The 23,948-nt window shown below is 47.1% G+C and overlaps 1 protein-coding gene across 3 annotated transcripts in view; it reads left to right on the plus strand.

Moving 5' to 3' along the window:
* The first annotated feature begins 691 nt into the window (after positions 1–691).
* The window catches only part of RXRG (retinoid X receptor gamma), a 48,235-nt gene continuing 24,978 nt past the window's right edge, over positions 692–23,948 (plus strand). The window contains exons 1-2 of one of the 3 annotated variants that reach the window (XM_047784027.1): positions 692–1,108; positions 16,855–17,102. In XM_047784027.1, coding sequence (XP_047639983.1) covers positions 1,060–1,108; positions 16,855–17,102 — 297 coding nt within the window. In that variant the 5' untranslated portion in view covers positions 692–1,059. Of the gene's footprint in view, positions 1,109–16,854; positions 17,103–20,336; positions 20,449–23,948 lie in introns of those variants that run through there. The other 2 variants (XM_047784028.1, XM_047784029.1) reach the window with 2 other exon arrangements.

Here is a 23,948-nt window from a genome sequence, read left to right on the forward strand (position 1 = left end):
TTCAAGTATAGCCGGGGCAGTGGCTTGGCAGGAAAGCTATATAGCAGACCCAAACATCAAAGGGATGCTTAGATGTTTTGATCTGTGGGTTGGTTCCATCCAAGAGGCTCTTTGTCAGTGAGGACGCCATGGTGCTTGGTGAACAGGTGGCCTGATGACAGTGGTATATGAGGTGAATGCATCCTTCCCTTCCTGTAAAGTGTCACAGAATGACCACTACGCCTGTCTTCCCTACCTGTCTGTCTTCCATGTGTTCAAGCTCTGGCTCTTAACTGCCCTTGTTCAGTGTCTGCTGTTAGATAGCAGACAAATGCTTCCAGCAACCAGATCTGGAGGGGCCCACCCCACATCTAAGGGCCAGTCTAGTTTAGTTTTCCAAAGCTGGGGATGGAGTCTCACACTGGCCAATCTCGGGCTTATGAAAGGGCTCTGTTCTCTCTTGGCATCCACCCCCACCCCCTTTCCCAGATCAAATACCAAGTGCACTGGAGAGATAGAAGTCGCAGTGAGAAAACGCATTTTAATAAAACCCCATTGATTTTGGAGGTGCAAGTCAAAGAAAAGGCACCTAAAGAGTCCCCACCCCACCTTCCTGCCACCTCCCTTTCATCTCCCCTGGGGCGGTCACACATCGATTGGCTTCCTTGATAATAGATTGTGCCACGGGTAGGGACCTCTGGGGATCAGCCAAGAGCTGGGAGAGTCGCACGCAGCAGCCCAGCCCCGAGTTAATCAAACTAGCAACAGGATCTCCCGCGGCAGCGCCGGCGGTGGCAGTGTGGCAGCGGCGGCGGCGACGGCGCATTATGCGTGATTACTGACAGGCACCAGCTGCTGCCGCCACCGCCGGCTCAACGCACGATGTGGACTCGCAGATCGAGAGGCAGATTCCTGACTAATCCCAGAGGGCTGGCCCAGCCCGAGCTGCCCGGGCTGCTAGGAAGCGATGACCACTCTTGTTAGCCCAAGTTGAAGGGAGCCCCGGCTGCGCTCCGGAGCCGGGAGAGGCCGAGCGATTGAGCAGACGCGCTACGGCGGACTATGAACTGAAGAGTCAACATGTATGGAAATTATTCTCACTTCATGAAGTTTCCCACAGGCTTCGGCGGTGAGTATTTCATACGGCTTCACCAGGTGGACCGTCTGGAGAGCCGGAGCGGAGCCGGAGAGATCCGGATAACCGGATTAGGATTGAATTAGAAAGAGGGCATAGATGTTTAGAGGCATTTATAGTGTGTTTCCTTGCAAGTGTGTGTGCGCGTGCAGAGAGGAAGAGGGGGCAGAGAATGGTCCATAGGTGAGGATCAGTTTGCACATCAGAATGAGTGAACAGATGGGAGGATATGGGGATATTCTAAGGAGAGTCTCAACCAACATGCCTGGGAATATGTCTGAGACAAAGATAGACTAAGGCATTGTTATACCACAGTGTGTTTGTGTGGGTGTGAAGAGTGGACGGAGGTCAGGGGACATTACTAGGATGTACCTCTTATTCAACTTGTCAGAGAAAAAAAATGTCTAAAAAGGTTTTGCCTGTATCAAGGGACCTGGGATACTTCGTAACAAGGGACTGATTGTTTTATTTAAAAGCAGATTTCCCTATAATTGGATTTTTAAAAAAGAAAACATAGCACTTTAATTTGCTACCCTGTTTTCCTTCCTCTGTTTTCTCCCCTTTTGATTTGCTAATAGCCTCCTGTCCCCTCCCCTGTGGCTGCCCCCAGTTCCATTTCAAGGATCAGGGCCCTCACTTTCCACTTTGAGGATTGGCCTCTGGGAATGGGGGTTTGAATGCTCATCACCGGAAGCGACTGTGGAATCGCCAAACCAGGCAGAGCAGCCCGGTGGCACTTCCCTGGGCTGGGGGGTGGGGACTGCCTTAACACCCAGGCACTCTGGTCCCAAGGCTCCTTTGATTCAGTGTCAGGGCAGCACAGTCGCCCAGCTTTGGGTAAATGGAACCAACAGCTGACCAACTGGCCTCTCACCTGTCAGCTGGTGGTGGCATGTAGTTGGTGTTCTTGGGAGCCAGAGGGAGAGCTTTTGCCCTGTGGATGCTGGCAGGCGCGACAAAGCAGAAATTCTTGTCAGGTCTTGAGAACTGAAAAGTCCCTGCTCTGCCCACCTCCTGTGCAGACAGACAGGCAATTCATCGGAGGGCTTGGGAGCAGAGCTCACCTACTCTCCTGGGTAGGACCCTCTGTGAGGCATGGTGAGAGAGGGCAAGTGGATGGGGTCCCTGTCCTGGAGGCAGTAAGCCAGGTGGTTTGCAAATGAATGATCGTTTGGTGTGCGTTGGGGTAGTTTTATGGGCCAAGCATGGAGTAATAGAGACGTGAGTGGGATACAGTCTCTACTACTTGGACTGGGCAGGCCTGTTCCCTGGTCACGTCATACTGCACGGTATGTGCCCTACTGGGTACAGGAGGAGGTTGCCTCTCAGACACAGCGGGTGGGGGGCCATGGACACACATCCTGGAGGAGGTGATGTTCAAGTTACTGGGGCCAGTCTTGTACCATGACCCAGTAAGATTGGTGGCCAAGACTGTGACCTGGACATCTGATCTCCAGTTTACAGTTGGGTCCTGGGTGTGAAAAGCCTTCTCAGCTCCCATCTTGGTCCCTCCCTTTGCAGCTGAGAAGCACTTTTTCCTTTACCCTCTGAGTTCAGTTGTCTGAAGAACATCCTTTTCCATGAGATTCTTGGGACCTCCAAGGTCTATGGGGTTATGGCTTCCTGACTGCCAAGAAGACCCTCTGCAACAGTTGGGGTAAATACAGGGGTTGAAGGTGGAAAGGTGGAGGGAGAGAAAGTCTGGAGAAAGAAGGTCTAGCCCCAGATTCACTGAGGATGCCTGCTGGATCCTGGGAATGGTAGCATATATTTTTTTAATTTTTATTTTTTTGCTTTTTAGGGCTTCACCCACAGCATATGGAAGTTCCCAGGCTAGGGGTCGAATCGGAGCTACAGCTGCTGGCCTGTGCCACAGCCACAGCAACGCAAGATCCGACCTACACCATAGCTCGGAGCAAACCTGGGTCCTTAACCCACTGAGCAAGGGCAGGGATTGAACCTGTGTCCTCATGGATGCTAATGGGACTCATCACCACTGAGCCACAATGGGAACTTCTGGATGGTAGCATATCTTAAGGAACCTCAGAGAGCATCTCAGCCCTCTCATTTTATAGATGTATCAACTAAGGCCTCAAGGAAGGCAGGACTAGGGTTATGTGGGGTTGAGGTGGGGAGCCGTTTTAGAAAAGTCCCCAACTCAAACTTAAAATAGTGTTCCTTCAATCTGATATACTGAAAAGAGCATGAAAGACACACGCACGTGTGTGCGCACATACACACACACACACAGAAAGAGAAGAGAGAGGGCACTGAGTTTTGTTCCTAGGTTTTGACTTATTAGCTGTGTGACCTTCCACAAGATATTGAATCTCTCTGAGCCTCATCTTTAAAATGGAGTTTAAAATCCCATCCCCAGACCATGGTTGTGAGAAATGCTTGAAAAAGCAGCTGTAGTGTGCTGTCCATATATTTAGTATTTAATAAGTTAATACTTTCATCCTCTCCATTTTGTCCAAGTACTTACATGCAAATTAATTTAAAAACCAAACATTACTGTAGAATAATGCATTAGGAACCTAGGGAAATAAAATTAAATCCATAAAGACCCACACACGTTGCTGGTTTAGATTTTCATAATTGGGAGAGCTCTGGTATTTAGTGTAATTAGGTTTCAGATAAAAGGAAACACAACGGCTGGGCCATCAAAGAAGCCGAGGAGCCGGAGGGAAAGGATCATCCAGGCTGTTGAAATGTCTACCTCTAATGCTACTTTTCCTGCCATCCCTGAGGGAGGAGAACAATTACTTTGCGTAGTTCTGTTGATATTTCCTGTTTCGTTTGCATGTGTCAGTTAAGAGGTGGGAACACTGAGCTAAGGACTGAGCCCCCATCTGCAGGGAGGTCTGCCTGAGAATTTGCAGTAGTGAGGGAGGAAGGGAAGGAGGAGGAGGAGGAGGACCCACCGGCAGGTACTGGGGAAACCTGAGGACCAGAGCGTAGTTGCCTGCAGCCTCTAACTACCTTTGTCCCAGCATGGCGTGTTGCAGCACATGTTAAACGATTTAGCATATAACCCCTGCCCTTTTAGATATTTGTCAAATGGAACCACAGAGGGCTCCTGTGATTTGTAAGAATCTCTAGGGAAGCAATGTCACCCTTGGGAAATAGCACCTGGGGTTGTGTCTGGGCTGTACTCACCAAATGTCAGTCCACCCTCCCATCAGTGAATAAGACACTGGTCAAACTGGCCACTGAGCAGGGACTAGCTGGGTTGCAATGGCCCCACCAAGGTGCCCACTCTCCCGGCTCTGGGCCCTGCCATGTGAGGGGGTGAGAACCCCTCTCTTCGCCTTTTCTGCCAAGTCCTGGCTTTGCCAGCTGCCCAGTAAGAGATTTGTTTGCCTGGATGAGACAGTTGCTGCCTCTAAGAAGATGGCAAAACAAAGCCTGTAATCCCCCCATCCAGTTGTGCAGTAATCCTCAGGGTGAGAAGGAGATCAGGGAGAGGGGACGTCTCTCGTTGCAGTTAAGAAGCACACTGTCGCACTTACTGGGTGCCAGCACTGCCAGTATCACCTTGTTTTATCCTCATGACAACCCTCTGAGTTGGTACTATAACCATCATTGTTGCACTCCTTTGATAAACAGGAAACTGAGGCACGGCAATGTGCAGTTACTTGTCTTAAGTTCCTCCGGCTGGAAAAAGGCACAGCCAAGGCTTTGAACCCAGGCAGTCTGGCTCCAGAGTCCAGCCCATTCAGAGCTGCCTCTCATGACTTCTGTGGGCCACAGATTTGTTGCAGGAAGCTCGGGCAGCAGCACAGTCCAAGAGGGGCTGGGGACCCCTCAGCCAGCTGCTGCGCTCCCCAGGGACTGCAGACACAGCCTGGCATTGAGGAACAAAACAGGGGAGCTTAGCAGTTGCTCAGGAGCAGCAGTGACCTCTGAAGAATTTATGGCCGGCTTCTTCCAGGGCCCTGCTGATTTGCAAGAGTCCTGCCCCACTGACTCTGATCATTTGTGTAGAGTATTCCCCTTTTTACCTAAGAATAGTCGGAGAGGAAGGGTTGAGTTGGAGATGTGTGTGTGTGTGTGTGTGTGTTTGCGCGCACGCGCATGTGTGCGTGTATGCATGGAGGGCAATATGAGGATGTGGGAGGAGGGTATGTGTGTGCGCGCGTGCCCCAGAACATATTTTTCCCTTCCACAAATGTGTAGGCGGCTAATAAGGACCTACCATGGATGTAAGTAGTTAGGGTTTATGTAGGAAGGAATAACTGTTTATGAGATTTAGGAAGGAACATATTTAGTATAAACTATTTTCTGAAACATTTACAATCTTACCAAGAGATAGAGGGCTGAATAGCAACTGGGGGAAGAAATTATGCAAAGAGTAATCAAAATTCTCCACCTCTTCCTTCCCGTCATTATGTAGCTTCTGTATCTGCTGAGAACTTAGCCACCAGAGTCGGGTGGCTGGGATGCCAGGGGCTCCTGGAGGAAGCTGCTATTTTCTCCTCTTATTTGAAAGTAGACAACACAGAGGGGCGGGAAACCTAAGAAGTTTATGTTCTAGAATGCCTGGGTTTGGGTGGCACTCATGAGATTGACCGCTGTCTTGGTTTGGTAATTTTCCCCAAAGAGTGAAAGTAATAGCTGATGTTTATTAGACACCTACCATAGGTCAAGGCCTCTTCCAGGGGTATTACATGCACCATCTCATTTAATATTTTCAAGGACCCCAGAAGATAAGATCCCAATATTATCCTGTCCCCATGCTTACTGACAAAAATGGCAAACCACAGGGAGGTTGGCTAACTTGCCCAAGATAACCCACCTGGTAAGGGATGGACCTAGGACCCCAATCCAGGTAGATGTCAGGACTGCTGTCCTTAACCCTATGCTGTGCTTACAACTTGCAGCTTTCTTGGAAGAGGGAGGGGGTGTGGAGTCCCAGATTCGCTCCAAATGGGGGATGAATTACATAGAACTTCAAACTAACATTCAGTTCTTACAGTGTTCTTCAACTTACTTAGGGACCACAATGCTTTTTTTGGAACATGCGTAATTACAACAAAGGAATAAAATGAAGTTGGAAGCCAGGGACTAGACCATTTCAAGGTGCTAATAAAACAAAGGTCCCAAAATTTCCAGGTCAACCCCACTTTATTTTAATACATGGAACTCAATTTTGTATTCTAGGGCACAGGTTGGCCAACTTTTTCTCTACAGGGCCAGATAGTAAACATTTTAGTCTTTGCTGGCTCTGGTCTCTGTCACAACTGCTCAGATCTTCTGTGGTCAAGTGCATAAGCTAATGCATAAGCATGTGCAGTGTCCCAGTACGTTTGGAGACCCCTAGGGGATCATTCTGGAAAAGTTTTATTACCATTTCTGATTGTCCTCCAGTTAGCCGTGATTCCCAACGCTAACTCTAAACACCAGCTCTTCCCCTGGCATCCCCGCAAGAGCTGAATCTTTAAAGTTAGAAAAAGGACCTGCAGCTCATCTGTTCCAACCCCTCAGTTACAGATGAGGACACATGGGGAAGCAGGAGGGGTTTACCCAAGACCTTCAAACTGGGTTCCCCTGAGCCCCCTGGGGTGGCAGAAGGAAGAGTAGAGGGAGGTTAAGTCACAGGGAGCCCCCTTCCCCAACTCTTTGGTAAAATAACAGTACGACCAACTACATAGGGTCAGGGTTAACCTTCCACAGTATAGGGATTCAATAAAAGAAAGCCTGGAAAATTGTAAACAAACGATAAAAGTTAGTTTCTCTTTCCTACTTTGGAAAAGTTGGAGATGATGATACTAAACTCAGCTAAAATTTGGAGGTAGGTTTTTCTTAGAGGAGGGATGCGTATTCTTAAAGTGGCAGGCTGTGCTCTATGGGAGGCTAACAAAGCAAAGTAAAGAAGACATGGTTTTTGTGCCAGTTACAGAAAATTATATTTAAACAAATCATTCCAAGGGAAACACTCATGAGATCCGGCAGCAAGGGCAGTGACCTGGGACCGTCCATCCCTGTAATCATCGGGAGACCCTCTGCTCCTGCCAATGTCCTCAGTGAGACCTGACCCCCTGCGTTTCCTCAACTGCAAATTGAATAACCAGGGGCTCCTGGCTCCCTTTATCAGATACTGTAACTGAGAAAGGGGTGAGGGAAACAGCAAGAGTTTCTAGGTTCAAGACCAGGCTCAAATTTCTGATGGGTTTCAGGATTCAATGTCTGAACATGAAAAAAATAGAAAAGCTGGTGATCTTTAATTCAAAAAACCTTTAAAGGAGTTCTCTCCGTGGCACACTGGGTAAGGATCTGACTGCAGTGGCTCGGGTCATTGGGGAGGTGGGTGTTGAGTCACAGCTTTGGCTAGGGGTCAGTCCCTGGCCTGGGAACTTCCATGTGCCCTGGGGTGTGGCTGTAGGAGAGGAAAAAAAAAAGTATTTACAAGAAGTCAGAGGCTCGGCAAAAAAAAGTACTCAATGTTGGGATGTTCCTTCCAGATAGTTGCCTGGGTTTCATTTCTGTGACTCAGCGTCTCTTTTTCCCTCCTCTGGCTGGTCACTAGTGTCATGGGGAAGCAGTCTCTTGGAAGGTTTGGAGCTCATGGTACCTGTGTTTTCTCAGCCCCAGCGGCATGGGGAGCAGAGCAAAAGTTAGAGATCGCAGGGAGGAAGAGAATATCCCAGACTGCTCTGGGAATGCCTGTCAATCATTCATTCAGCACACCTTGGCTCAGCCTCTGACTTGTGTAAGGGTTGTAAAGACACCAAGAGCTAAGACCCATGCTCTGCCCTGAAGGAGTATATAAACTTGTTAGTTATAAGCTCTGAAGTCTGTAGGACATTTAGAGAAAAATTTTTCCTGGAAATATTTCTTGGGGCTGAGGTTAAGTGAGTGGATCCAAGGAATTTAGGCACTTAGAACCGAAGGACAAATAATACTATGTCCATTACCCAGGGGTAACATTGCACTAAAGGTATGGTTCACTGTATTTTATGATGATGGCGGTCTTTAGAAGACAGTGTATTTAGAGGCAAGGGAGATCATCCGTGAATAAGAAGTCTACAGAGAAAGGGATTGGGGTCATGGGTTCAAGAGCTGGGTGTGGATAGAATTGGTGTTCAAGGATTTCAGGAACAAGGGGCAAGAAGGGGCACCCTCAGCAAATTCCTGAAGCATTCCATGGCATTTGTCTTGGTGGACTGGCTGGTGCATGATGTAACCAGTGCATGGAACTGGTTTAAAGGGACAGAACGCCTATCCTGGATAGTAGAGCCCGTGCTGCCATATCCCCTGGTGCCTTGAATGTGTTAGGGGTAGCACAACATCCACTTGCACCAGCAAGGTTCAAATTTGGTCCTGGATGGGGAGGGTGGCATGCGAGCTAAATGCTGTTAATCACATGCAGAAAGGTTGGTGAATTATGCTAAACTAGACTCAGATTCTAGGTCTCTGATAATTCACAGCAAGCACTTTGTCATTCTGAACCTCAGTTTCCTAATCTGTCTAATGGGGATAATCTCTGCCCTTCCGACGACTCTGAGTCAGTTTGAAGCTTGAATGGAACCCACAGTGGCCTCTGAGGGACTGCTATATCTGTGGTGCCTAGCACAGGACCTAGCACATAGTAGGCGATCAACAATTATTTTTGACTGAACCAGTCATCGATCTGGAAATACACAGTAGGTGATTAGAAAGAGTTTTATGAATGTAAGACAGTATGTAGTGGAGGGAATAAGCTTGGACCTGGTGTTTTTGTCCTGACTATGTAGCCTTGACCAAGTCATGCAACTTCTCTAGAATTAGTTTCTCTTCTGCAAGATGAGGTGGTTCTTCATGTCTGGAAAGTCTGGTTTCTACCTCCAAACCATATGGCCTTATTAACTTATGATATAATTAACTTGGAATGGTGATGAAATTGATCATGGCAGGAACTCGTTTGTATTTGCTCATTCATGAAAAAAATAACAGTGAAGAAAGGGTTGTTAAGCAAGTAAGGTTTTAAAAGAGTTGAGCCTCTTTAAGTCACATTGGTTTTCCGAGCAATTTAAAAAGCAAGCATAGTAGGAACCTCATTAGCATATTAACGGGTGCTAATTACAAAAGAGTCTTTAAAAGCAGATTTTATAAAATCCCCACTTAATAACCATTAGCTTGTGGTACTTGAAACACAAACTCTTCACGTGTGTTACTTAGGAGTCATAAAATTGTAATTTAAAAGTAATCTGCCAACTTGTCACAAATTTAGACTGATTTTTCTCTCAATTGATCCAAATGAGTGAGGCTTTGCTATAATTATATATAATGCTGGTAATAATGAGGCTGATTATCAATCTTTGCCTGCTTTTCACTACCTCCATCACTGCAGATTTTAGGGTAGGGGGGGATGGAGGGAGAAGGGAAGAATGGAGGGAGGGGGCGGAGGAGAGGAAGGGATGCCAATCTCCCCCTCCCCCCTCATCCAAGCACTAGAAGAAGCAACTCTCAGCCCCCACCCTGAGCATCCAACCAGCCCTCCTTTGGGGACTGCAGGAATCAGGTGTAACTGCCCTGTGTGAGCTCAGAGAGGCTGGCCCGCTGGTCTGGTCTGGGCTGCATGCAGTGGTGTCAGCCCATCAGCAGCTGCATCTTTGGGTCCTCATATTCCTGCTGAGAAGCTGAGGGGGACTGAGCTTGGAGGCAGGCTCTCCACTTGCTCTCCACTTCCATCACATTTCTTCTTTTTCCCCATGGAGAAACCCAGAAGGGGTGTTGATAGCCGAGAAGGATCCCCATTAAAACAGGTAACTTCTATTTCTGTTTCTCACTTCCTGAGAATTCAGTTAATATCTTGTTGTCCACATCTGATAAAATGTGGAGCTCTGTGCCTGTAAAATACCTTCCTGTCCAATTTCAGGGTGGCATCGTGGCTATGATGTGTATGTTAGAGTGCTTTTGAAAATGTTATAGTGGTTTAAGTATAAGAAATGCATATTAGCAGATCCCTGGCCTCTGAGTGTCCCTGCAAGGAAGAGGGAGGGAAAGGCTGGAGGAAGCTGGAACACCTGATGAAGGAATCCAGAGCTGGGGTTTGATGTGAGGGGCTGGAGTCAGATGGAGAGTGTCCTAGTTAGAAAGTGCCAGGATCAAAATCCTGAGAGGTCAGGAGTTGGGTTGGGAACGGCAGAGATAGGGACAGAAATTGGGCCCAGTGAGGCTTGAAGGAAGAGCAGTCCTGAGTAACTGCTCTAAGGAGCTGCACAGCCTGTACAGTATATGGTGGAGCTGGGATTAAAATCTGGATCCGCTGCTTTCCCCCTAGAACCAAATGCTACTTGTATAATTTACTAGCCAAATTCTCTTGGGCAAGTTATTTAATTTCTCTGGCCCCAACAGTTTTTGCATTTGTAATTTTTTTTTTTTTTTTTGGCCACACTGTCAACATGTGAAAATTCCTGGACCAGGGATGGAACCCATGTCACAGTAGCGACAGTGTTGGGTGCCTCTGTGCCACCATTTCTGTGACACATGAAATGAGTCAATACATGTAAAATGCTTAGAACCGTGTCTGGCTCATGGCAGTTGCTTAATAAATATTATCTGTTGTTGTTACTTAGCAGAGGAGATGACATTTAAGTGTCAGTAAAGTGCCTTCATACATCAGACCCCTGCTTGCCTCCCTTGCAGCCTGTCTGTGTATTATGATCCAAGCAGGGAAAGGATGTGTGAATAAGTTTCCCTTTGACTAGAAAGAACAAGCCAGGTGTCTGAATATTCTGTGATTCTTAGGCTAATGCACCACATCCTCCCAATGGCGAAAAGCAGGCAGTTTGGGTGTGAGATTGTGCCCACTAGCGAGGGAGTAGAGTGGCATAGGTTCCTGTGGTGGTCCCTTGACTTTATATGGAGAGTCTCAACTCTTAGAAATAGCAAGTTTTTACCTCTGTCCCCTTCCCTGTGAGTGGGCATTAACCATTATCAATGATTCATCATTAGTTTCCATTCCACCCTGAAGATGGGACAGCCAACTCTACCCAGGCACAGCAGTAAAGGGGCAGAAACGCCGAGCCATTTGTTCTCGTCTAGCCAATCAGAAAGACTCATGCTTGACATTTTACATTTATTGGCTGAGCATGAGGTTGCTAAGCAACTTCCTTGCCTTGATAAGAATTCTGTAGTTCCAAGTACCTGGGCTTCTCTTTCTCAATAAGTACCCGCTCAACACACACATGCAATTCGTTCTCTCCAGATTTCACAGGTTTTAGTTTTGGTAAACATTAGGAACATAGATTTCTTATGCAAATAATTTCTATTGATGAACTCTCTATATACATTAACTCTTTTATATACATTAATTAACAAAAAAACTATTCCAGGAATTCCCATCGTGGCTCAGTGGTGAACGAACCTGACTAGTAGTGTCTTTGAGGACACGGGTTTGATCCCTGGCCTCGCTCAGTGGGTTAAGAATTCGGCGTTGTTGTGAGCTGTGGGGTAGGTTGCAGACGTGGTTCGGATCCAGCATTGCTGTGACTGTGGTGTAGGCCATCAGTACAGCTCTGATTCGACCCCCAGCCTGGGAACCTCCGTATGCCACGGGTGTGGCCAAAGAAAACCAAAATCAAAACCAAAAAAACTATTCCGTGTGTTGATCAGTCAACAAATATTTTTTGAGCATCTATCATATTCTAGATGGAGTGCTAGATTCAATGATACTTGTGGCGAAATTTTAAATATATGACAGCCAGTAGGGTACCAGGCATTCCGAATGGAAGTTGGCCTGGAGGATCTCTGTGTGCCAGGCTGGATTATGGGAAGATCTGGGGGGTCCTAGGGGAAGGGTTGGGGTGTCTGAGATGATGGAACATCACTCTGGGCTCAGAGAAATGGCTAATATTATAAACAACTGGTGCATTTGTACTGGTGTATGATATTGACCATCCTTAATAGAGTGTGTACTATTGGCATGGTGTGGGTTAAACCCTTTACTTACATCATCTACAATGGTATTCAAGCCAGGCACAGACCTCCCTAACAACCTTTACAGTATAGTAAGTAATTGCAGCGGCTACCATTGGGCCAGTGGCCTCAGATGTTCTCAGCATACCTGAGATAGGCATGTGTACCCCGACTTATGGCTGAGGAAATGATGGTTCAGAGAAGTCAAGTTCCTGGCTCAAGTGTCAAGTTCTTCTCTTTTCAGGAGAAGAGAAGCTCCTGAGAAAGTCCCCTGGAAAGTGGTACAGCCTTGATCCAACTTAGAACTTTTGGGTTTCAGAGTCTCATATTCTGCATAAACGGCTCCCCCATGTCCACACAATGCACAGTGGACTTTAGAAATCAATATAGTATATGCAGCCTGCAGATTTCCTAACAGCTTTGTTTCCTGGTCCCACTCTTAGCATCTCAAACTGCAGTTTGGAATCCCAAACAGCCCAAAGAACGAATATGGTCCAGCCGATGATGGCAGGGCCTCCTTGGCAAGGAGTTCAGACTGGGACCATTCCAGACTGCCACCACCTGCACGTCCTTCTTTTAGATGCCAGTGAGCCAGATCCTTCCTAGCTCGATGTTCAGGGAACAGCACTGGATGGGATCTTAGAAGCCGCTGGCTGCCAGCTCCTTACATGGGGAGAATGAGGCCCGGGAATATGAAAGGCATTTCTTAGGTATGTTGCTAGGAGAGAAGAGAAGCTCCTAAGAAAGTCCACTAGCCCTCTTCCATCAGATAAGGGATTTGTGCATTTCCCAGGTGTCTGACAGTGGGCACGGTACGAGGGGCTGAAGAGGCTCAAGAGGGCCTGTGGTCAGGGAGCCAGCAATGCTGCTGGCTTGCAGAGGCTGAGAGAATTGAGCTTTAGAAAAAACTTGAGGGAGTTCCCGCCGTGGCACAGTGGTTAACGAATCCGACTAGGAACCATGAGGTTGCGGGTTCGGTCCCTGCCCTTGCTCAGTGGGTTAACAATCCGGCGTTGCCGCGAACTGTGGTGTAGGTTGCAGACATGGCTTGGATCCAGCGTTGTTGTGGCTCTGGCGTAGGCTGGTGGCTGTAGCTCCGATTCGACCCCTAGCCTGGGAACCTCCATATGCTGCAGGAGCGGCCCAAGAAATAGCAAAAAGCCAAAAAAAAAAAAAAAAGAAAAGAAAAAAGAAAAAACTTGACTTCAGATTTGGACCAGAAACCAGATTTTTGAAAAACTTGTGCTGGCTGTAGTTCCTACATGGCTATGAAAAAAAAGGAGTGAGAGAAAAAGGGGCTGTAAAAATGTGGACAAATATAAGTTAGTGTCTGGGAGAATGAATTAGTTTTCTGTTGAGAAACACTTTTGCCATTACAGGCATTGTTTTCCACCTTTTTTTTTAAAGGCTATTTATTTCTGAGAAATACTGGGTCATTATGAGAGGCAAAGAACCAAAAATGCATTTGTGTAAAGAAGTACTTGTCTTTTGGAATTTTATTTTAAAAAATATGGTTATAAAGTAGCTCACCTCTTCTGGGTCATTAACGCAGCAGAAACAAATCGCCTTTTTTTTTTTTTTTTTTTTTTTGCTTTTTCGGGCCGCACCAATGGCATATGGAGTTTCCCAGCCTGGGGGTCGAATTAGAGCTACAGCTGCTGGCCTGTGCCCCCAGCAATGCCAGATCTGAGCCGTTTCTGCAACCTATATACCACAGCTCATGGCAACCCCAGATCCTTAACCCACTGAGCAAGGCCAAGGATCAAACCTGCAACCTCATGGTTCCTAGTCGGATTTGTTTCCACTGCACCACAACGGGACCTCTAGAAACGAACCACATTTTTAAGGCCATTGCAAACCAAACTCTAACTGGCTCTTTCTTTCTACCTCAACAAGGTACCATTTTCATCACTGAGTAGTCAAGGCATGTTCTTTTTTTTTTTTTTTTTCTTTTTTACGGCCACAACTGCGGCATATGCAAGTTCCAGGGCCAGGGATTGAATCTGAGCTGAAGCTGCAACCTACACCACAGCTGTGGCAATGGCAGGCTGGGGATTGAAACTGTGCCTTGGCAGCAACCCAAGCCACTGCAATTGGATTCTTTTTTTTTTTTTTTTGTCTTTTTGCCATTTCTTGGGCTGCTCCCACGGCATATGGAGGTTCCTAGGCTAGGTGTTGAGTTGGAGCTGTAGCTGCCAGCCTACGCCAGAGCCACAGCAACACGGAATCCGAGCTGCGTCTGCAACCTATGCCACATCTCACGCAACGCCGGATGGTCAACCCACTGAGCAAGGGCAAGGATCGAACCTGCAACCTCATGGTTCCTAGTCGGATTCGTTAACCACTGCGCCACGACGGGAACTCCTGCAATTGGATTCTTAACCCACTGCCCCTCAAGGGGAACACTTCAAGGCATAGTCTGATTGTGCTTTAAATTTCAGTTCTCTCTTACATCACTCATTTTATTCTGGAAATGATTTTTGAGTTTCCCAAGTCTATATGTTTATATTTTTGGACCGTTTGTGTTCCTTAAACATCATTTCTTTGCATACTGTTTTCATGATATGCTATATATCGTGTGTTCTTGTACTTTGAATTTTCCTGAGGTCAATTTACTTTTTTTGGAAACTTAAATAGTGGTTTTTAGGAAGGTAATTTTATACAAACAATGAAAGCAGAGTCCCTTGCTATAAACAGAAGGAGACACATAAAATAAATATAAAACTATTAATATTTGTTTTATATTAATACCTTCCACTTAAAATACCACCTAAAGTGTCCCTTACCACTGGTGTTGCAGGTCCCTCACCTTGGGAACCCTTGGGTTGATGAGTGTCTGAGGCAAAACCTTGTTCCTGTCTGTCCCACAGCTCTGGGCCTGGTGTTAGGCACTGGCTTCTCCCTGGGGATATAGAACTGAGAGGCACAGTCTCTGAGATGCATTTAAAACAGAATAAGGAGAGTTACAGGGCCCTTTGGTCCGTTTTTGGAAGGCTGGTGCTGGAAGGGAAGACCCATTTCCCTCAGATGGCTTGGCCGGAGGGGAGGACAGCTGTCGTCCCCGCTGAGTTCACGGCTCCCCGCCCATCAAGTCAGGCTGGCTCCTAACTCACCTGTCACATGTTATCTTGGTAACAGGCTCAAGGTGTACATTGGCCTCTTCAAATGTCACAGCCTACCAGGGCTTCCAGAGAGTCTAAAGTTGTTCTTTCTAATCAGTGGCCGTCTGGGAAGAATTTTTTGGTTTTTCTGGCTTAAATTCCTGGAAGCTGCCCTTGTCTCTCTCCTTCAGATGCACTTTCAGCTTGAGATCACTTTATAATTGAATCATCTTGTACGTTGTGATGTGATGGCTCCCCAAATCATCTCTGCTGTCCTTGACAGAAAACACAGGAGAGAGTGTGGACTTCAGATTGACGGCCCGAATCTGGGTTCTGTCACTTACTACCTGGCTAGTGCCAGGCACTATGCTAGTGGTGAGGATACAAAAATTGACACTTCCCCCTCCCTCATAATTTAGCAGAAAATACAAGGAAATAAATAGGCTGTTATGTGGAAAACAGAAGAGGACATCAGGGAAGGCTTCCTGGAGGAGGTGATGCTTGTGTTTGACCTTGAAGGATGAATCAGAACTTGCTAGACAAAGGAGGTGAGGGCTGGTCATCCTAGAACTAGAAACAGCATGCGGGTGAGACTGAGCTTAAGGTGTCTCATCTGTAAAAGCCTGAAATCATGCTCATAGGCCTACTGTCAGGATAAAATGAGTTAATGTACAGAAATTGCCTGATGCTATTCAGAACGCACAAGAAGTATCATTTGAACCCTTTTGCCTCTTCTCTGTGGACCCACAGCATGTGGTTCGCCTCAGGTGTGGTGCTTAGAACAGGGTGATTGGGATTCATCTGACTATGAGACAGATAGACTGATAGACTGAAGGTCCTAGGCAGAGTCACTAGAAGATCCCAGCCTCCTTGGGAATGATGGTTCTTTCTATGAGTAGACCTTAGCCAAACCCTTAGAAACTCCAAGGGCAGCTCCAAGCTGACATTTGTGCAGTGGGATATTGACATTTAAGAATAGCTGCACAGGAGTTCTCATTGTGGCTCAGTAGGTTAAGAACCCAACATAGTGTCCATGAGGATGCAGTTCAATCCCTGGCCTCGTTTAGTGGGTTAAGGATCCAGTGTTGATGCAAGCGGTCCTATAGGTCACAGATGTGGCTCAGATCCGGTTGCTGTGGCTGTGGTGTAGGTCAGCAGCTGCAGCTCCAATTCAACCCCTAGCATGGGAGTTTCCAATATGCCGCAGGTGCAGCCCTAAAAAAAAAAAAAGAAAGAAAGAAAAAAAAGAAAAAGAATTGTTTCAAAGTGATGCCTCTGATGCCCCATGTTCCCCTTCAGAATGTGAAGGGAGCACGTCTCTCCCTGCATCCTTTCCCTAAAGCTACACTCAGTGCCACCAAGCTCTCCAAAAGGCTTAAGACTGCCCTGCGTGTAGAAGGTGCTCAAGAGACATTCCTTGAATATAGTGAATGTCCGGGGACTTGTGAACGACGCCCTTGTGGCCGTGGCTGTTGATCTGATGCAATTCAAGGTGAATTCCTTGCAGGACACAGAGCACTCACACATCAATGAGTATTTCTGTCCTGTATCAGGCCCTCTCCCCTCTCTGTTCTTTGATTGCCTTCATTCTGCCAGTTCTGAGGGATTCATTCACAGGTGTGCAGATGTGGCTGGAAGGAGGGGAAGGATACAGGAACAAAAGGAGGTGTGCTCTCCCTGGTACCATCTCTATGCTCCCCTGACCTCCCATTACCTATGACCTTCTTCTCCCTACAGGCTCCCCTGGCCACTCTGGCTCCACGTCCATGAGCCCATCAGCAGCCTTGTCCACAGGGAAGCCAATGGACAGCCATCCCAGTTACACCGACACACCAGTGAGTGCCCCACGGACCCTGAGTGCGGTGGGGACCCCCCTCAATGCCCTGGGCTCTCCATACCGGGTCATCACTTCTACTATGGGCCCACCCTCAGGAGCGCTGGCAGCCCCTCCAGGAATCAATCTGGTTGCCCCACCCAGCTCTCAGGTAGGTGCCTGCCATCTCCAAGGACTTTCCAATCAACTCAAAACATTTCATCCTGGTGCTCCTGGCATGGAGCCAGCACTCAGCAGGTGCTTAACGTGTGCTTGCGAAGCGGTTGGGTTGTCTCTGCAGATTTCCCTCCTATAGGGCCTTTAGTGAACATGTCCTCAGGCAGAACAGCCCCAGAGAACTGATGATGCCTCATGGTCCAAGAGACTGTGGCCCAAAGAGAGAGCCACCCCTGGGGTTTCAGTGGTTCAGCCCTGGCTGAGATTGCAGCATCTCTCAGGCCTGTTTGTCATCCATGGGTGGATTCCCTTAATACTTTTGAGTCACTGAAGTGCCTGGTGCTCTACTGCATGCCACAGGGGACACTGAAATGATCATGATATTGTCTTTGCTTTCCAGGAGCTTGTAGTTGATAAGGGAGATAGGCAGGTGTGGCAAATAGATATAGAACAATGCAGACTGTGTTATATACATGCTGTCTCTGAGATAGAGGCAAAGATTGTGGAAACTCAGGGGGGGAAAAAAACCCTTCATTTAATTCTTAGTTCCTCTTGCTACAACAGAGGCAAGGATGTAGGTGCATGAAAGACACTGCATTGCTGCTCTGAGGAACTTACAGGATGGACAGATGCCATGTATGTCCTTCCATCAGAGTCACATGAGATCATTGATCTTCCTTTCTTGTAGTGGTCAGCTATTCCTGTAATGATGCTATATAACAAACAACTCCCCAATTGCCATGGCTTCCAAAAACATACAATTTTTTTTCTTACAAGTTTATGTGTTGACTAGGAAGATTTTGTTTCAGATGGTGGGTGAGCTGGGCTGGGCTACAGGCTGGGTAAGGTCACATCTTCATGTCCCAGACTAAGGCAGAAGCTACTTAGGGCATGCCTTTCTCAGCATATCTCCCAGAAGTGTGAAATCTAAACCAAATCAGGAAAATACAGTGAAGTCTCCACTTAAGTCATGTCTGCTAATATCCCATTGGGCTAAGAGAACTGTATGTCTGACTCCAACGTTGGTGGAGCAGGGAAATGGTTTGTGCCTGTTTTCATGGGAGGCACTATGAAGACATAGTGCAAAGGATGTGAAAAATTAGGAGTGAAGAATTAGGAACAATAATCCCACTGACCTCACTTTCTTCTCACTGCTGTATACCAGTCTCACTATTGGGCCAGGCTGCCTCTTGCCCCAACCACCAGCCCCATCTAGGAGCAGAATTAGTAGGTCCTGTAGCCTTCTATGAATGTATAATTTGAAGAAGAGACAGGACTCCCATTGCGTTAGCATTTCTTGCTGCTACAGAGAGAAGTTCAGAGACTACCCCTAGAGTCCCCTCCAAGACACTTCATGTGCTCAAAGTCTTAAAGCAAAACCATGGGAAATCATAGAATGTTAGAGTCAGGAAGGACTTCAGAAACGTTTTCGTCTATGAATTAGAGAATCTGAAAAAGACCTTAGCGATCATCTAGTGTAGGGATTATAGGAGCCAGGTGCCAGGTAGGTAACATAGATGGATGAGTGAGGCTGGTGGAGCCTGTAGGGAGCTACCCTTCTCCCTTGAAACTATTCACATTCAAAGATTTAAAGCACTCCATGGGCCAAGCAGAGTACTTTTGTGGATCCTATTTGGCCAGCGCTTTAACTCCAATTTATAATCACCTGTAGGGATCTTTTTTCTTCTTTTTTTTTTTTTTGCCACCCCAAAGTATATGGAGTTCCCGGCCCAGGGATCATATCCAAGCTGCAGTTTTGACCTATGCCACGGCTTCAGCAATGCTGGATCGTTAACGCTCTGTGCTGTGCTGGGGATCGAACCTGCATCCCAGTGCTCCAAAGACAACATTGATCCCATTGTGCCGCAGAGGAAACTCCAAAGTAAATCTTTTTCAGAGTACACCTTTCTCCCTTATCACATATTTTGGCCCTTGTGCAGGTTGTCAAAGCCCTACGGAGAATTCTAACTGCCCTGCACCTGCCCCTGCCCAGCTGAGAATCACTAATTGGTCCAAGTCCTTCATCCCACATAGGCTTGGTGGACTCAGGTGATGTGTCCAGCCTCGTACAGCCAGTCACACAGAGCCAGGGTTGGACCCCAGGTCTCCTGACCCCCACTCAGTCTTCAGGATGCTGCATTTGCCCACTGCTGTTGTATATACCAACTTAACCAATCACCTTAGGATCTTCCTGTTGGCTGCCAAGAATTTAAAAATAATCAGTGCTCTTAAGGAATCTTGTGGCAGACATGGCATATCTTGCAGATAAATTGCAGTGTCGTGGTCATAGGTGTAGGGGCAGAACCCAGGAGAGCATAGAAAAGGGAGCTGTGAATTGCCAGTCATGTGTGTTCCATGAAGGTGTCAAGTGCTCAGAGGAGTAGGGACCAAATAACAGTGGGGGGGGCATGTATTTATGCCAGTCTCACCCACTGTCATCAGCAGAGCTGATGATACCCACCCTTCAGGAGATGGGGCCCTGAAGACACTTGCTTATTCATTTTTTTTCATGTGAATGGATTCCAGGAAGGCGGGCCAAAGCCAATAGGTTAGATACAGAACGAGAGGTTGAGGTTCTGGGACAAAAGTGAAATTTTGCAAAGGGCATTCACATTCATTCAAAGAACTATTTAGCAGGACCTGCTCTGTATCCGGCACTGTTTGACACTGTCCTAAGGTCCTAGGCATAGGCACTAATAAGCCTTTACTTTCATGGCAACCACACTGTAGCAGACAAGACAGAAACCAAACAAATGAACCAGATATTTTCAGAGGGCAATTGTTGTGTCCATGAAGAAATAAAACGGGGAGGTGATCAACAGTGACAGGGTTTGGGGGTGGGGAGGGGGCAAGGTGCTGGCCCTCCAAGGCTGCTTTTAGCAACCACAGTCCAGTCTAACTGAGCCAAACCTGGCCGGTAGATTCAGCTTCAGAGCCCTGTAAGTGGCAGGACCGCTATTCCTGGACCATATGTCTGTACAGAGGGATTGGGGTTGAAAGGTCAACTGAAAGCTTTGGTCCTGGCCAACTGGGCTGTGTGCAGAGGCCGAGGCCAAGTTTGGCTTTGGGAGCTATATTAAGCTTGCCAAGCCCTGGTGAAGCTCAGCAGCCCCAGACACTGTGCAGCTCTGTGGGCTTGGGTTCTGGAACCACACGGCAGTGACACTTTGCCCAATTAACTAGATAACACAGGACATCTAGTGCCCTCAGAGTGAGCTGTGGTGAGTTGGACTCCGAGCACTCTGAACAGACGATTCCTGTGTGTCTTGCCTTTCTGGCCCAGGACTGGGTCCGAGTGGGACTTGGCTGGGAAACATGCTCCTTCTGTGACCTGGTCTAGGGTAAGTGCGATTTGGGGGTGAGGGGAGGAGGGAGCGCACAGTGTGGGAGTGACGGATGGGGTATCCTAGTCTGTGCTCTGTCCTTCTGGTGTTTGAGCTTCTCCTTTTGCTCTGGTTGGATTTTCAGTCTTGAGGAGTAAAGAGAACTAAGCTGACATTCTGGAGGCAGGGACTGTGGAAACCACTTTAACTTGTATTTATCTCAGTTCCCTCTTCTCTATTGTGGGGGAACACTTTTTGCCCTGATTACCGATGAATATCCAAGGAGATGTGGATTTGAAAAATCACCTCTTAAGTGCTTATGATGCTCTATGGCAGTAAGGTTGTATTATTATTATTATGCAGAAGTGAGAGATCATGCAGCTAGGTGATGTATATTGTACACCTACGTGACCGTTGGTTCAAGTGTGTGTACTTTGTTGTTGAAAGGTTCCTGAGACGTTCAATTCTATAAGCAGTCACTGAACTAAGCATTTTAAAACTGTATAAGACTCAGCCCCCTGCCCTGGGGAATATCTAGTTGGAGTGAGAAATTTCCCAAAACACCAAATATGTAATTGGAAAGGTATTTCAGACAGAGTGATTTAGATCACATTTTCCTGTGTGTGTGTGTGTGTGTGTGTGTGTGAGTGTGTGTGTGTGAGAGAGAGAGAGAGAGAGAGAGATTCAGACAGACAGACAGACAGACAGACACTGAGTTTTTGTAAGTATGATGTCTTTTGACTGGACACTCCCAACCCAGCTGCCTGACCTGGGTGTTGATAATCCCTGCCCAGGTAGTGATTGATAACTGAACGATTATCCTTTCAGGTGCATTTTTTGCAGAGAATACTTAGATAACAAAAATTGCAGAAGTTAGAGCTAGAACAGACTTTTAAGATCCTCTTGTTTAATGATTTTTAAAAGCCATAATGTCTTTGCTTCAAGTGATAGCATGTTTAGAAGCCAAACACACATCACATAAAAACAGGTCTGGTGAACGAGAGGCGGGAGATGTGAAGACTTCTTACTCAACCTCCCCATCCCTGGCCACACACACACACACACACACACACTCTATGGGCTTGGAAAACCATGGCTCTAGTTTGTGGATGAGGAAACGTAGTGTCTCAGTCAAGTCATCCATCTGGTCAGGCTCACACAGCAATGAAGTGGCAGGTCCAGGCTCCCTACTTTTCATGACAAAGACCCTCACTAGCTGAAAGAAATGGCACTTTAAGGAGTCAACTCCTGGAAGAGAAGTGCTTGCCTGTGACCTGACCAGCCAGCCACATATCTGCCTTGAGTGGAATAATTTGGGCTGAAAGCAGCTCAGAAATGTGGGACCCAATGTTCCATGATAGCTCCAGGGCATCTAGGATGCGTTTGGTCCTTGGCTGAGAGCCTGCAAATGGAAGACGGTCTAGCCAAGTGTGTTTCTGCCCTATTCTCAGGAGCAGCCAGCCGCCTGGTAAATCCCAGCTCTAAAGTGCTCATTTCAGCAGAGCTGCTTCTAATGGAACAAGACAGCTGGGGCCGTGGGACTGGGGACCAGACAGCTAATGGGTTTGAGCTCTGGTGGCCACCTTCAATCTCATCTGCCATTGCACTGAGCCCACACATACCCTTGGCCAGCAGAGATCAGTGGAGGAGAGAGCTTCAACAGACCTGTCACAACTTCTGCCTCCCACTGCCATCCCGACTCAGGAAGAGAAGGGGTGTTGGAGAGGGGCTGCCAGGAGCATGGCTAGAAGCAGGTCAGCGCCTCGGGGGGCTCATTGCCAGTGAGGTGGGGCAGGAAGCAGCCAGGGCAGGGGTGGTCTGCCAGAAAAGACTGGCAATGTGGGGAAGGAGGAAAGGTGACTTGGGATCCAGTAGTCCGGGGATCCTGGCTCCAACCTGTTAGATCTGGGAAGGCCCCGCACCTGGCATCTGGGCAGGTGCCATAGTTTTGAGTGTCTCTCTAGTATTGGCTGCCTCATACTTTTAGGGCATAACTCCTCTGCTAAAAACCTCATGGCTACTCATTGCCTTTCAGATTAAATCCACTCTCTTCAGTCACGCAGTCAAGCCCCAGGCTCAGTCACAGCCCACCTCCTAGCCATGTCTCCCATCCATCCACAGGACACAAATACCTGGGTTTTCCTCCAGGCCTTGTTTGTCAAAACATTTTGCCCATCACTGGCCCATACAAACTGAATCCATTTTTTAAAAATTGATGTGGAGTTGATTTACAATGTTGTGTTAATTTCTTCTGCAAGACAAAATGATTCAGTTACACACACATGTACATTCTTTTCTACATTCCTTTCCTTTATGATTTACACAGGATATTGAATATAGTTCCCTGTGCTATAAAGTAGGACCTTGTTGTTTATCCATATAATAGTTTGGTGTTGGGGGTTAACAGATGCAAACATCTCCATTTTTGAAGGCTGTCAAGTCCCAGATCATATGCCACCTCCTTCAGGACATTTTCCCTAATCTCGCTCGCTTGTGATCTTTCTTTCCCAAACTATGCCAACTCTTTTTTTTTTTTTTTTTGTATTTTTAGGGCCAGACTTGTGGCATGTGGAAGTTCCCAGGCTAGGGGTTGAATCAGAGCTGTAGCAGCGGGCCTACGCCACAGCCACAGTAACGCTGGATCCTTAACCCACTGAGCTAGGCCAGGGGTCAAACCTGGGTGCTCATGGATGCTAGTCAGATTCGTTTCCGCTGAGCCACGACGGGAACGCCCCAACTGACTTTTAATCTCTTTGATGGCCAGTTTCCTGAGAAGTCTGCATCTTCTTCCTGTTCATATCCCAGTAGGATTTTTTAATGAGAGAATGAATAAACAACTTAAAGGCTCCATTTCCTCATTGGAAAAATAGGAAGACCTCATAGGATTGTGGCAAGGATTAAAATAGTTAATTAGTGCTGAGCAAACTTTCCTCAGATGGTAGCACTAACAGTAGCAAGAACAATCATTACTGTTCTATGACCTCTGGGAGTTGGAGGTAGTGGAGCTGGTTCTGCTGGAAGTGGGAGGGGGAAGGGAAGGTGGGGGGGTACCTCTTGAGCCCCAGGTGCCGGTACCCTCTTCCTCATCCTCATGACCTTTCTTATCCATCTGAGGATTTGGGGACAGAGTCATGAGCAACTGGAGGCTCTTTTTTTTTGCGGGGTAGGGAGGCATCTCATCTAAAATACTTCCATTTCATGGGGTGGCTCTAAGTGCTAGTAACTGTTTCCTTGAGGCACTCAGAATTCCTAGCACGTAGTAGAATGTTGGCTCATAATAAACTCAAAATCTGAATTAACCAGATTGTATTGTAATGATAACAGCTACATTTTATGGAACCTTTACCTGTGCCAGTCATTGTGATGGGCATTTTATATTACTACCTCATCTAATCCTCTGGGAACTCTATAAATTAGGTATTACTATGTCCCTTTTACAGACAAGGAAACCAAGGGTCAGGAAAATAAGTATCATCTTTGAAGTCATGCATCCAAGCAGGGCAGCCTGGGAGTCAATC

The sequence above is a fragment of the Phacochoerus africanus genome, chromosome 6 (assembly GCF_016906955.1).
Source record: "Phacochoerus africanus isolate WHEZ1 chromosome 6, ROS_Pafr_v1, whole genome shotgun sequence".
In the NCBI taxonomy this organism is placed as follows: Eukaryota; Metazoa; Chordata; class Mammalia; order Artiodactyla; family Suidae; genus Phacochoerus; species Phacochoerus africanus.